At 38.1% G+C, this 16077-nt stretch overlaps 1 protein-coding gene across 2 annotated transcripts in view; it reads left to right on the forward strand.

The window, feature by feature from the left end:
* The window catches only part of LOC149065321 (GTP-binding protein Di-Ras2-like), a 47911-nt gene extending 33311 nt beyond the window's left edge, over nucleotides 1-14600 (forward strand). The window contains exons 3-4 of one of the 2 annotated variants that reach the window (XM_089254158.1): nucleotides 11863-12048; nucleotides 13795-14600. In XM_089254158.1, the coding sequence (XP_089110284.1) occupies nucleotides 11863-12048; nucleotides 13795-14067 (459 nt within the window). In that variant the 3' untranslated portion in view covers nucleotides 14068-14600. The remainder of the gene's footprint in view (nucleotides 1-11862; nucleotides 12049-13794) is intronic. The other variant, XM_089254159.1, reaches the window with a different exon arrangement.
* Nucleotides 14601-16077: the final 1477 nt, after the last annotated feature.

A 16077-nucleotide genomic window follows, 5' to 3' on the forward strand; every position in this document is an offset into this window, starting at 1 on the left:
AAATTATAATTTGTTGTATAAACCATTAGCAGGGACACCCTGTATAACAATGTGAAGTTGAATGCATGTGACTGCCTTTTCGTATTATAATACTGTATTTATCGTTTAACTAATATCGAAAGTGTACTACATTGATATCCAAAAGTAGGACATTTAATCCGATTACTTAAAGGAGTGTCTTCGAGAGCCGCAACGAGAAATTCCGGAGAATTGATGCGTTGATGGCCATTCAATTATCTGTTGAAAAGCTACTAAGTAGTGCTGAAAGGACTCGATTCATATTTCTGGCATTTGTTAGCTAAACATCCATTTTAAATGCACGCAGATAATCTGTAAAAATAATGTTGCGTTAGCTATGAGCAAAATGTTGACGAAAAGTGCTTTCATATCCAATTCTTAAATGTCTATCCAATGGATAGTATCCATGAAGCATCTCCGTTTCTAGTCGAGTGGATTGAATTAGGAGAAACCAAATTATCGGTGCTTATTGACTTTGAAAACCGGAGAAAGGAATTGAATGTCATCAGTAACTATACTTAAAGTCTCAAATAATCGTATTAAAATTTGACACGTGCCATGTATTTCTGATAATGAATCTTCTGATCAATATAAATGTAGACATTAGGGCTAAAATGTGTCATACTGCGGTATTTATATGCAAAAGGGGCTCCCAGAGTTGAACAGTGGGCTCTGTGATACTTGAGAATTTTATTTATTGTGAGATTCGATATGAATGTACGATTTCACTAAAATCATTTTCTCATTAAATATGAATTTTTACTAATTCTGTGAAATCAATTTATTTTATCAAATTTGAATTATAAGCAAATCGTTTTGTTATGACAAGTGTTGTGAATATTAATTATCATGTAATGAAAATTTCATTTTCATTATATGATAATGAAAATATTAGAATAATGAAAATTTCATTTTCATTACTAAAATTACATAAAATTATTTTTTCCCTAACTATAAATGTTTATTAGTTTTGATAATTTTTTTTCATTAAATATAGTAATGTATATATAATCTTCATTAATTATAAAATTATTTCTATCAATAATTTTGTAAATACTTCTCATTAATTTATTGGTATAATTTCTTTTTCTTAATCTCTTTATTGATATAATTTGTGATATCATTTATTTTTACATTATTTATAATTTATATTATGAAAATAATTTGTTTAATAATCCTGTAAGTATTTTCCATTAATTCTGAAATATTTTCTCAGTAATTATGAAATTATTTCTCACAATATCGGAATTATTTCTCTCATTATTTCTGAAATATTATCTAAAAGTAGTTTTGAAACTTCTTCTTACTCAAATTATGGGATACATTTTTTTATTTCATTGAGGTTTTTTTTTTACCATTTCAATAAATTCAAAAACTAGTAAAGCTTTTTTTTCGTCAGCAGGAAACTGCAAAAAGCTTCGAGAGCAACGTGTGGCCCGTGGGCCGCTCGTTGAAGAGCTTCTGTAATATATGCCATAGTGCTCTGACTCTCCAAAGACGTCGAAATTACGCCAAGAACAACATCCAAAGACGATTTGTAACTCTTACTACGTATATTCACATTTGATCAGATTGGCTCGAATCCAGAGGGTTGGGAGCTAATTGATAATCGATCCGCTAATATGGATTTCGCAAAAGCGGTGACACGTGTTCGACGTCGTTTTCGGTCAATGTACCAAACTCGGCATGTCACAGTCATCATCAGCATCACCACCACAAGACACGCCAGATGTCTCTGATATTACGGATAGAATGATACGAATTTCTCTTTATATTAACGTTATTTTGCGCACTCGATTGGTTGTTTTCCCCCCATGATAAAGATGGTATATAGACGCTGTTCGAGCTGCAACAGCTTGTACAATCTCGAACATACCTCCTCTCTCTCGCTCTCTATCCCTTTTCGCTGCATCTGTGCAATTTCCAGCGAAATGTCGAAATGGGCATGAATATATATTTTTCTCCCACGGCTCCCTCTTTGTACCATATTTTCTTCTCATGGCCTCGCTGTCATGATCCAGGTCCCGCTCTACCCTTATCCAGAAGCAACGGTGAATTTATGGTTTTGGCCACCCTACTCTTTTCCCGGTATAATTTCATTGACCTCTCATTCCCTGGAACTCACCACCCCGGGCTATAGCCCCCTCCGTAACCCCCCTCCCCCCAATTCCTTTGAATATACCCTTGTCCAGGGTATGATTCTTTCTACTTATTAGATTGCTTTTTTAAGTAAATTTATGGACAACAGAAATTTAATGAATAATGTTGATCTCCAGACCCCCGCGCTTCAACACGATTCAATCTGATGGAGGTTCTATGAAAACAAGCTTAATGTTTTGAGATTCCCATCACGAAGTGATGTTCTGGGGCACTTGGCTGGAAGAAACGCCTTACATAAATACGCATGTTTACTCTTGAAAATTACCGAAAAAAATCTCATCATGTAGGTCCTCTGTGAACATAAATTTCACGGGTCGTGTCCGGATGGGCCCCCATTCTTTAGAGGGAGTGGGACATGGTTTTATAGGCAGTTCCAATTAGATTCTGAAAGTAGTCACACTTTTTCCCACCACATTTCACTACTAAAAAGCCTGATTTTTCTTTACTCTCGAATTTATTTTTTCACAGCTCTCTCGGGCCCCTTTAACCAGCTGACACGACTTCCCTCCACTCGATTTCTTCTCGGGAGTCTCTAAAATAACTTGGGACCTAAAGGGGCCCATATGCCCCCCAGTCGACTAGAACCTTTGAGAAAGAAAGAGAGAGAGAGATCAGTGCCCTATACGTATATCCTTAGATGTCTTTAGAACATACTGAAAGAAAACACTGAAAATGTAACAGAATAGAACTCCATTAGCCTGTTTCCTCATCGGCATTTTTTACTCGATATATCCTGTTCTTTCTCCAGTAAATTTACTGTATTTTTCATCGTCATTTGCGCCTTCGCTCATGCTAATTGGTGGCGGCTACCAATTGCGAAAGTCCCTTTTCCTGTTCCCCTATTTACAGGAAATCAATTTTTTCAAAGCATTACTAGAAAAATTCCATTTTTCGAACCATTTCCTTAAGTATTTTAAAATAAGTATATTTTATGAGAGTAAATCCTGAAAGAAACAAATGAGATGTTCTTCACATTCGTTTCGTTTATGCTCCTCAGAAATGCACAATTATTATGGGTTTTTTTTTAAATCGTATTCTGCAATCAATGCGGAAATACAATTTATACTGTTATTTCTCCTTCGATTGCATTTTTTAAATAGCATTCTACGAATTCATTTTTCACCTGATGCTGAGGAGAGAAAATTTTAATCTACATGCACTACACACATCCAAGACCAAGAAAGAGATTTGTTCGGGATATTAATTCCTAGATGAGCTCGGAAAGAAGAGGAATCGAACCAGATTCTCTTAGAATAAAGCCAATTCCCCTATCCAATGAGACACGGAACTTTTCTATCTCTTACCACGTGAATTAGTGTGGTGTACTGAATGGAGACATTCTACTCTACCGCAGCGGGGAATTCGAAAGTTTGTTGTGTGGAAAAATTTATAGAGAATGAGCAAAACACCGCACGTATCTGCACTGAATATTAGTTACAATGGATTCTCTTTCGTAGCGAAGAAAGTTCGTAAATTGATCGACAGCTGGCGTTGAGGAACATTTTTATTGTACAAATATTAAGTCACTAACGTATTGCTATGTGGCCCTCATGCTTGTTTCATTTGTGAAAATTCTTGAATAACCGAGGCTCTTTTTTGATCACAAACTCGTTTTCGGTATAATATTCGCAGTTTATTCGCATGATAATCACTTTCCGACATCCTCTTTTGCTGGAATTTTTGTAACATAATTCGTTTAGCTTATCAGTTTTTCAAGTAATTACGACTTGTGGTACATCTGGAACATAATGATATCCTATTTCGATCAATGCTAAAACATATATTGCTCAGAAATGTTTTTTTTTTCCTTTTCGAAGCTTCGTCTTAGTGAAGAGTAAGAGTTGTACTTAAATCATATAAATTTTATACAAAGGATAAAAATTCTTCAAAATAAACTACGTTATTCGGACGGATATTCTAGTACAGGGGTGCCCGTCATCAGACACGCGGGTTAAATGCGCAAATACGAATGGCTTCTGTCCTGCCACTGAAGCTGAATTGGAATTTTCATGGTTGAAAATTACAATCATCACGTCACTTCGATAAATCCTGATGAATTTTCATATTCAAAAGAAATTTGAATATTGGGACCGTGGAAACACAACTATAGCCCTTTGCCCTCCTCTAAAAGGTGACAACTGCCCTAACCGGAAAATTCCAGAAAACAAATAGTGTTACAAAATCATCAAATATTGCAGTGGGAGCAAAATCCTGTTTGCCCACTTCCCTCCCACAAAAATTGAATTTACGGTCCCGGTTCAGGAGTATTAAATCAAATCGGACTTCACGAAATTCGTGTTACACATCCAAAAATATTTGTGCGTGAAAAACTCTTTGGTGAAACTGTCATCTAGTTTCTTATTTAGAAGCTTTGTTAACATTGTGTTTGCTCTGATGTGTATTTTTCATATATTAATGTGTCTCATTTCTGACCGAACTTCAAAAAAGTAAATATATTTGAAATTACTTTATGTGGGGCGATATTCTAGTAAAATTGTATACGTTACTTGTTTTGTAAGTAAATTAAAGATTAATTTAAAACCATCGCATATTTTAAGAGATCATCATTGTCTACCGAATCGACTAGTCGCAACGGTTTCTGCTCCGAGAATAGTGCTATTTCGCCTACTTAAAAAGTTACGAGATTTTGCGTATCGTCCCGGGTCAACGGTCTTGTTACTTCAACGGACAGCAGTTGTCTTGGAGTTTCCGAAACTTTTTCCCGTGGTTTGTTTTGGTCGTACGGTCTTGCCCAGTGTAAAGAACTGACAAATACAACGCCACAACAGACAAAATGCCCAACGAAGTGGCTGATAAAAAGATGCCCATAAAAATATGGATGTCACATATTTCAAAAATACAGCAACCCAATTAAAAATGCAATTAACACAAATTATAAACAATATATACACATATAGATAGCTTTTTTCTCAGCCAGGCTGAGAAAAAAGCCATCTATATCTCTCTAAACCGTCCCACCCGGGGGCCATTTCCTGAAGTTAAGAGAGGCTACTACTGCCTCTACTTCAGCGCCTCACGATACAGTGCGTGAAATTAGGAAGGCAGATTCATGTATCTCCAGTGGTGTAGATGGTAGCATGCTTGCCCGGTATGCAAGAGGGCCTGGGTTCGAGTCCTGGCGGAGACGTGATGACTTTTCTTTCCGAGCTCACCTCAGCATAATTTCCGGAAAATAACTGTTTCCTTAATATATACACATGATAAATATTATACAATGCCCATAAAGAATACTTATGGTTGTCTTATTCTAAGCTTCTCGATTTACCCCAACATTTTTATCGTATTTCTTTTTAAACGTGTCAATTGTGTTACAATTTACTACCTCCGGGGGGTAAGCTATTCCATTTATTAACAACCCTATTAGAGAAAAAGTCCCTGCGACACCATAACCTTGCATTGTCCCTCACCAATCGATACTGGTGTCCCCTTGTAAAAGCAGTCGATTGGCGGTGAACTAAAAGTTCATGGTCCATCCTATCCATCCCATTGAAAATTTTGAACACTTCGATCATATCTCCTCGACACCTGCGTTCATCCAATGTAAACATATTCAAAAAATGAAGTCTCTCTTCATAACTCAAGCCCTGTGTGCCAATAAGGACACGCGTAGCTCTTCTCTGCACCCCTTCAACCAAGTCTATGTCCCTCTGTAGGTATGGTCTCCAAAACCTTACAGCATACTCCAGTCCAGAACGAACTAAGCCTCGAAAAAGCGGAAGAATGACTTTAGGAGAACGCGAAGAGACCTTTTTGAAAATGAGAACAAAATTCCATTCGCTTTTTTGACCACCGCTGAACAATGTTCAGAAAACCTAAGCCGCTCGTCAATGAGAATTCCCAAATCGGTGACCCTAGTTGCATACGGGATAGTGACACCATTCAACTCGTAAGAGAACCGTGGGTTGTTTGAACCAAAATGAGCGACCATGCACTTATCAACGCTAAACGTCATGCTCCATTCATTTGCCCATGCTGCAATCCTGTTTAAGTTGGTCTGGAGCAACTCCCTATCGCTTTCATTCCCGATTACCCCCATTAGCTTCACATCATCTGCGAATTTGCTAGTAATCCCATCGATACCCTGATCAAGTTCGTCGATAAAAAGTGAAAAAAGTATGGGGCCAAGGACACTTCCCTGAGGAACTCCACTTGTGATGTCTGTCCAACCAGAGAATTCCCCGTTCACCATAACTCGTTGCGACCTATCTCTTAACCACGATTCTATCCAATTCAGCAATTTCCCCCCTATTCCAATAGATGAACCTGTCCCCTGACCATAGATGTAGCTCGTCAGGGGCAAGTTCTCGAATTTTTCAACTGCGTCATGCCACTCTGTTGTATCTATTCCAATCCCGTTGACAGGGCCCAAATTTTAGGGCTCGCAGAAAATGCTCACGATGACAAAGGGAGGGATCTCGAAACCTTTGCGGGAAGTTTCTTTCCCTGGATTCGAGCTCAATATGATGCAGGCAATGATGGTTTTGTGGCGGACTGTGAAGTAATTAGAGAGTTGCTGGATGTAATTTCAGTGTATGTCGAGCATCTGGTAGAGCCATCGAATGGTGAAATATGCCGTAAATTAATAATTGAAGCTGTCAGAGTTTTTAATAATTTGGATGGTTTCGATTGTGTACATAAACTGGCTAGTGATTTCAAAAAACGCTTTCGCTTTGAAACAGATGGTAAATTGCCTACAATTAGTAAAAAAAGGTACACATGAAGTAAAATGTGTTAAGGAAGGTCAAAATGTTTTGGATGAAAATAGTGTTTTCTTTTTACCAAATTTAAATAGTGATACTAATGGTTGCTATTTGGTGTGTCATGCTCAAACCTCAGTGGTTACTAACGGTTGTGCTTCTGTGGAGGGCACTAAATCTTTGGATAAACATGGTATTTCTTCTGTAAGTGACACCGATAAATATAGTGATGCCAATGATCGTCATTAGTGAGTAATGCTCATATCTCAGAAGGTATAATTAGTGATGACGCCACATTGAATATCACAAAATATTTTGAGGAAAATAGTGTGTCTATTGGTGATAATTCTGACATATATTGTGGCACAAATGATTATACTTTAATGTGTGATGCTCGAACTTTAGAAGATGTTCCTAATAGTAGTTTGCTACTCTGAGTGACAAAAAATTTTTGGATGTAAATTGTGTCTCTACAACTAATGGTACTGATATATATGGTTGCTCTACTGATTGTCTTTCAGAGTGCAATGCTCAAACCACTGAAATTATTCTTAATGGTGGTATCACTTCGCACGATAAAACTGATGTTGTAAATGATTCTTTGCATTCTAACAAAGATTTGTTGAAATATAATGCTTTTGCACATGTGTGTGTTGATAAACGTGCTACTGTGCACACTAATGCTCCACAGCACTGCGTTGCTAACGTTGGAGGTACTGATCATGCTAAAATTCATAAAAATTGTTCTCACATTGTTTGTAACTCCTAGGCTGAAATTATCACCGAATGTAATGTTCTTTTGGAAGGGAAAACTCGTGTTGACAGTATAAAATTGTCAGCTGACTCGGGAATTAGTGGCTATAACACAGTCACAAATGAGTCTGCCAAACTGTTTCTTGAACGAGAATACGTATGCTAATGACAGGTTAGCTACTGTGAAAGGGGTGACCACTCTGTCATGGACGTTCTCTAGGTATCTAATGACCTTAATGCTTCTGATTCCATGAGCAGTGATTGTGGTTTGTACTGTTTAAACTTTGGTATTAGAATTTCTATTGTTTATTCTAATACCAAAGTTTAAACAGTACAAACCACAATCACTGCTCAGGGAATCAGAAGCATTAAGGTCATTGGATACATTGAGAACATCCATGACAGAGTGGTCACCCCTTTTCACAGTAGCTAACCTGTCATTAGCATACGTATTCTCGTTCAAGAAACAGTTCTTGTACTTCTGATCCCAGTAGTACAGCAGCACTTCTGATGCCAGCAGCACTGATGCCAACAGCACTTCTACCCAGTAGTACTTCTGATCCCATGAATACTACAAAGAATGATGATGACATGGTGGACGCTCCTAAAACTTCTGATGCTAATGTCACTAATATCATAAGTGATGTTGAGTGTAAATCTGTGTGGCTCCTTATCTGAGATGCAAAACAGTGTGTTAAAAAATAAAATGAGTATAACTAGAAAAAAATAAGAAATCTAGGAAAAAGTCCTAATAATTATTGTGATGAAAATCTAGATAATGAATCTGTAATTGATTTTATGAACAGTGAAGATGTAAACGCTGACCTTGTTGGTGATAATGCGACATCCAAAGCTAATAAAAAGAAAAAAAAGGAAGAATAAAAAGAAAAAGATCCCTACTCATGATGCTGCGGCCCCTGGTACTAGTGGACTTTCAACAGCTGAGCTAAAAGCAGCAGAGAGGAAAGGACAGATGGAAGTTGTAAATTCTGAAAAAGATGACAATAAGAATAAACTGACAAGCTCAACCAGGCTCTCTCTCGGGTTAAGTCTTCCAAAAAACAGGTTGTGTCTGCGACCCATCAGCTTGACAAAGATAGAATACAGCTTGCTACCAAGGCTGCACTCATCAGCAAACCTGGTCCTCAAAGACCCCCCCCCCCAAGGATACTGGTGCCCCTGCGGATGCAGCTAAAGAGGATGGGGGAACTTTCTGACGAATCAGAGGTTGATAGTGACCACAACAATGATTACTTCACGCAAGTGAACCACAGAAGAAAGAAATCAGGTATTCCCCAAATAGTTATCACCGAATGGGGTGAAAACTGGATTAATGACTTCAAAGGAATTAGGGGATTGTGCGAATTCCTTCCGATAGCTAAACCAACATCGAGAAATATACTATTAAATGTCTTTTCTGAAAAAGATCATATAGAACGGCTACTAAGTATCTAATTGAAAAGAATATGGAATACCACACCCACTTACCAACTAGACAGTGAGAGATCTCTAAAGTTCGTCATCAGAGGCCTTCCGGCCTACACCAGCTTTGAGGACATTAAATCAGACTTGATCAACAAGGGTTTTGAGATAAAAAAAATCTTCAATATGAGAAATTATTCCTCTGAACGTATTCCACCACTGTTCTTGATACCTATCAGCAACAAAGAAATTACCAACTTAGTTGATATTCAAGACGTACCAATTGAAATAGACCGTTACAGAGGTAATAAATTCCTTCTACAGTGTAGAAATTGTTTATATATTGTTGGGACATTCATCATACTGCTGTTTTAATTTACTAAACTGCCTTTTGTGCCCTTGGACACAGCACCAGAGATTGTCCCTCAAAGGGGAATCAATCTAAAATGAAGTGTATTATGTGTGGTGGTCCACACACTGGAACTTTCACAGGCTGTCCACAAAGACCTTCCAGTAGAAGTGACGGGCCAAGAACTTATCTTCCTAAGATACCTCTTAGCGGAAGGGACTTTCCCTCCTTGGAGAAAAATTCTAACAAGTCTGAAACAAGTCAACCACTTCACATCTTCACTCCTTCGTCCACAAGTGGGCTACAGTCAAGACCTTGACTAAACCCTTGGAATATAGGGACTAACAACATTGACAAGCAGCCGACTCAAGATCAAGAACCCCTGTGGAAATAACAAGGAAAGGATTACACGTTTTGGGGGAAAGCAAGTCACAGTTCTCCATGGAAGAATTATCATTGTAGCTGCAGAACAAAATCTCAGAGGCAGAGCGTGAAAAACTAGTTGAAGTCAAAGCCAGCGAAAAAAGGAATGAGATATAAAGAAGTCTTAGAAGATATCATGACCCATCATGCTGTACAGGACAAACTCAAACAGGAGTTGGACGTGACGAATCAGGACAAGGGTGTGCCCTAAATAAACTTCTCCCTTCTACGGCCATTACTTTTCCGGAACTATGACGACAACAAATGTGATTAAACCTACATCATAGTTCAAAGTACAGAAGAGTATATAGACAGAGACTTACCAAATAATGGCAACTCACAAAATAAAGTTTTAGTCCATCCAACAGCAGCATGCTCAAAATATTGAACAATTCTTGAACCTCTTAGAACCTTTCTTGAGGGAACTGGGTCTATCCAGGGACAAAATTGAATTCATACTGCAGTTTTTGATAACTATAATCTCACACTCCAACAATTAGCACGCCAAAACTTGCCAGCAGCAAACCGCTGCATATTTTGGCATGGAATGCCACAAGTCTGAGAGAGTGGCACACCTTAGAGAGTTTGGGCAGGCACTCTACGACATGGAAATTGATGTAGCCCTCGTATGCGAAACATGATTGAAGCCTTCACACACCACTAACATATTTAACTACACCTGCCTCAGAAAAGATAGATTAAACAAAAGAGGAGGTGGAGTAGCATTCTTCATCTAAAATGATATACCATTTGAAGAACTTGATACACCAGACTCCGACTCCATGGAAAATCTAACAGTTACCATCTTTATTAACAGGCATTCAATATCTCTATGTGCAATATACAAGCTACCTAGAAATAGACTTGACCTGAATCTACTTAACTTTCTGATCAACACCAGCAATCAAATTCTACTGGCTAGGGACTGGAATTGCAAAAGTCCTGCCTTCTGCAGTAACAGATCAAATTCCTGTGGGAAAATTCTGGAAAGATGGTATAGAAACAAATGCCTACAAATACACTCCAGTTCCACACCAACCCACCACCCTGGAAGGCGGGGTACACCGGATGTACTTGACTATGGTCTACCTAAAAACTTTCGGAATAATGTTGACTTAGAATCGTTCACTGGCCTCAACTCAACACATAATCCAATCATATTCACGATTGATCTAACAAGGCCTCAAGATTTTCCTTTCTGCCTTGCCACTGACTGGAATAAATTTCTTTTCAAACGTATCAATTGTGTTACAATTCATGACCCCCCCCCCCCTCCCTGTTGTGTAACAATCAGACTAAATCTGCTTTCAACCCGTATAATCGATGCGATGAAGAGCTTCCAACAGCTCTGCGGCAGCCACTGTACGATGAGGTGTGGCGTTATCGTCCATGTAGAGGAACTGAGGACCCATAGCACCTCGAAAAAGACGCACGGCACGTAAAGAAAGAGAACCTCAGTACAATAGCGGCTACCAGTTACTGAACCACATTGAAAAATGTTCGGTACCAAGCATGAGAACTCCCCAAACGATAACTCCGCCCCCTTCCGATGATATTGGAGGGCCTATTGCGTGTTCCCTGCTCTCTCTCCAGATGTGTATTCTCCCAAACTCGCTAATCAGACTAAATCTGCTTTCACCCGCAAGCAGTACTCAACCTCAATTTTTCAGCTTCGTCCTTAATTTTTGCACACCAGTATATGATGCAACACAGAATATTGTTACATCGTAAATTAAATACTTCGACTAAGAGACATCATTATGGTTAGGTACAATTCCACGTTGTTGTGTCACGAGTAGTGTTTATTCTTAATAGGGTTGTAAATGCATAGAATAGCTTACCTTCTGTCGTTTGTACATTCCCTCCCTTTCCGATAGACACCAATAAGAAAATATGATAAGTATGATGGGTGGAATTGAGTTGTTTTTAGTTCTCAAGTATTTGATTAACTTTTCGGTCATGTTCTTATGAATATATTTTCTTATATTATCCCTTTCCACTGATACGTGTTTTGCGCAGGTGATAGCAAGCAACAGGAACATCTACACGTTGCAGATCACAGACACGGCAGGGAGCCACCACTTCCCGGCCATGCAACGCCTCAACATCAGCAAAGGCCACGCTTTTCTCTTGGTGTACGCGATAAGCAGCAAGCAAAGTTTACAAGACTTGGCTCCGATATACGCCCTCATACGCGAGGTCAAGGTCAGTTTTTGGATCTTTTTGGTACCTTAAATAGTAGTTAATATCTGAACTGCGTCGCTGCTACTCGGAATAGTCTTTTAGGCACAGAATAAGTTGCATAAACTACTTTTGTTTACAAAATAGAGATTTTTGTTGAAAATTCTGACGCAATTCGGGCTAAATCTTGTTCAGGTTATTTTCGAACCGTTCGATTTTATTTTAAACCGCTTCTTTGCCTTTTGCGGCGATGGGCAACCTCATGAGGCGTTGTAGACACGATATCATTGGTCATATCGGACGTTTCTAGTTAATCACATCAACACTATTATGCTATTTTCAAAGTGAGTTAAAAGTCGTGTACAATATGAACATTTTAGCCAGAAACACACGATTTTTTTCAAATCCGAGTCACCTGTATTAATATTGATAATTCTTCGATCCGATGTGTCTCCACGGCAACATGCTCGAACGACATTTTACCACTATAATACTACTATACAAGCTACTACAAAATTAGCTTGACTCACTAATTTTACTCAATTGAAACGGCAGAAATCATGGTTAGTTTCACCCTCTCTCCCCCATTAAAACCAATGTGTAACTGAACCTTTATATCCTCCTTTACGAACGTAATATATTTTAAAACATCTTTTAGCACATAGAAGATCTTGCGGTTTCTATCGTGACTTCCCCCGGCCCACTCTTCTTTCGCACCAGGAAACGACACAAGAGATATCTGATAAGTCAACATTTTAGTGAATAAACGGATTTTTTTTACATGAAATTTTGATATTTGTGCCCCCCCCCCCCGCCCACTTCTCTCGCGAAAAATTACTTATGCGTTCAAGATTAGGATTAGGAGCCCCCAATAAGCTACTCTATTGAATCCTGTGTGAGAGTGTCAATCCAAATATATGTTAAACTCCTCCCCCATTCTATTGCTACCAAGAAAAATTCAGTAAAATCCAAGTGAAGTCTTAAGTTGTATCCCCCCCTCCCCAAACCTTTACACACAAAACGAGCTTGCGCTATAAAGGGCGACCATAATCCCTGTATTTTATTAGACATTTTCGTAATTTTGGCAGTCCCAACTTATTTTTTATAAAATGTCCCGTTTTTGCCCTTATTTTCTGCGCGGCATACTTGAATTTTTGAAATCAGGAATTAGGATTATTTTTCATGCATTATAATATTATCATAACTATCATGTAACTACGTAATTACAGTCAAACAAATATATTCATCTCATATATTTCCCAAACATATACGTTTTTTGGTGAACTAAATTTTTTTTCAACTTCAACTAACTCTCTATTCCCGTCATTGGTGGTTTTTCAGCAATTTTAGTAACGATGAGCTACTTTACTTGCATATGACAATTTTTTTAATGATATTTTCATGATAATTGATGAAATCCATATACATCCCGATGTCCCGTATTTTTAAGAAGGAAATAAGGCCAGCCTGGACATTTATCGTATTGTGTATATTGATACGTTTCTATCAGAATACCTTTTTGGGCCGGATATAACTCACTGTTGGGCCGCATGTGTCCCTTGGGCCCGAGATTGTTCATCTTAGTTATAAACAAATTGCCATGATAAAATCCCATTCTGAGGATAGTTTGTGGAATGCAACATTACCCTAGTTCATGCTTCATCTCAAGAGACAAATTGTGCCTGCACAATGTTATCTAATGCTGATAACTAATTTTAAAAGCAAAAGCTTGTCGTAATTACTGGCTAATTATCTGTAATGTCGTTCAAGGAATCCCTCGAAGGAGTTCCGCTGATGCTGGTCGGAAACAAATCGGACGAAGACGATCACAGGGAAGTCAGCAACCAGGAAGGAACCGACCAGGCTGGTCGGTGGAACTGCGCCTATATCGAGACATCCGCCAAGAACAACGTCAACGTCAAGGAGATGTTCCAGGAACTGCTGAACATGGAGAAATCCAGAAACGTCAGCATGCAGCCCGAAAGGCGGACTCTGTCCCAACTGAGGAAAGACAAGCTGAAGGGAAAATGCAATATGATGTAGATAAGTCTCTCGCGAGACTAGCCGCACGTATATGTAATATAAATACGCAGCAACGAAATACACACACGCATACCTGAATTGTATTTACTACGTATTTTATGCAGAGAAATTAGATCAATTTTTAGAGCCGCAAATTTTCGTCAGATTTATAAATATAATAATATATCCGCCTCCGATAATCCATTTCTAATCATATCCGATTACTACCCAGATATTTTTCTTTCACTTCGATTACTCAACGTCACCGTGTGTCACGGACTACATTTTGAGAAACTACTTTGTAGTTATATTGCGTATAGCCTTACGTTTTTCCAAGTGAAGTGCCAGAAAATGTGCCGTAATAATTTTTCGAAAATATTGCTTATAGAACTATATTATAACAGCTTCACCAGTTACGTGTTGTATAAAGATGTGTGTGAATTGTGCATGTCTGTATTAATTCCGCCATCGTGATGTAAATTGTTTTGAATAAAGAGGACATATCGTTGTCATAAGATTATTCATCACCATAGTTTAATAAAGATTGTTGATTTAAAAAGACGTATCCATATTGTTCTTGGAAATATTGTTTTTTAATTAAGGGTGGTATTAATCGACATAAATTAAACTATAGTCACAATTTTTGAGTGAGAGATCGACACGGTTTGCTTAAATTCAGGTTTTTAACCAATCGTAGTCGATCTCCTATCGAAAAATTTTGACTATAGTTTAAACCCTGTCGGTAAATGTCACCCTAAGTTATTTGAAATTGTTTTTTTTCATATTTGCAAACACGAACCGTAGAATAACTGCAATAACAAATTTTTCAAATCACATATGATTTCTTAAAATATCTAATTTTTCTCGAGGATTCATATTCGTAAAAATTAAACGAATAAACTTTCTATACAAACCCCGTGTAGTTAAAATTGTTTCGAAAAATGTACAAAACACTCGGTGAAATTATTTACAAAACAATACATACTTTTGAATGTAATATACACCGAGAAAATAAACATTCAAATCACCATGTTTTGTGATTTATCACTTTTTTGGCAAGTTTGTATATCGGCTAGAAAATCTATGTTTTTAGTGGTCATACGCAGATGGAATAAAAATTATGTGTTTCAGTTTTTATTTTACTAAGGTTACAGCCCAACTCGGTGACTATAACGTTAATTGGCAGATGATTTCCCATAATGTTATAGAACCTTGCTTATAACGTCGAAGGAAACGCAACAGCAGTGGATATAGCGACACATTTTTCGCATTTGCATCTTTGCATCCATTTTTCGCATTTGCGCCTTTGCATCCATTTTTATGGTGTTTTCCTATGAAATCGTAGTATAAATTGGGTGACTATAATTAATGTTCGTTTTTGAAAACGCTGTAAAAAGAGAACCATTCATCAGAATGGCCAGCATATACATGAAGCAATGAGATTTTGTTTGGCAAAAAAAGAAGTTCAAAAATTGACTCGTCATAAGATGAAAATTAAAAGATGTGACCGTAAGAAAAAATCGTAGAAAAGCAAATAGTGATGAAACCATCACGAAAAGGATGTGGTAAATTAGCTGCTACTCAAGACATGTTGAATATGCTGTCCACCGTTTTCTCCTATGAGCCGAAAGCGCACAACAGATCGAAGTGTATCAGGGGTGATGTTGCGAATGTGTTGCGCAATGCGGTTTTTCAACTCAGCTAAGTTCGCAATCGGGCCACTGTACACAACATTTTTTAGATGACCCCACAACCAGAAGTTCCAAGGGTTCAGGTCAGGGGATCGTGGCGGCCAAACTGTTGCAAAATGGCGACTGATAACTCTGTCGTTGCCAAAATGGAATTAAACAGTTGCTTCACTGGTGTTGCAATATGCGGAGGAGCGCCATCGTGCATGAAAATTGTGCTACCCACACATCCGTCCTGTTGCAGTGCCGGAATGAGCTGGGTGCGCAAAAGAGATTCATATCGTGTCCCATTGACGGTACAGGTTACAGGACCCGAAGGACCTATCTCCTCGTAAAAGAACGG

This window comes from Pholcus phalangioides, unplaced genomic scaffold (assembly GCF_987345545.1).
Source record: "Pholcus phalangioides strain wild (caught in Gottingen) unplaced genomic scaffold, Ppha-v1.0 ptg000040l_1, whole genome shotgun sequence".
In the NCBI taxonomy this organism is placed as follows: domain Eukaryota; kingdom Metazoa; phylum Arthropoda; class Arachnida; order Araneae; family Pholcidae; genus Pholcus; species Pholcus phalangioides.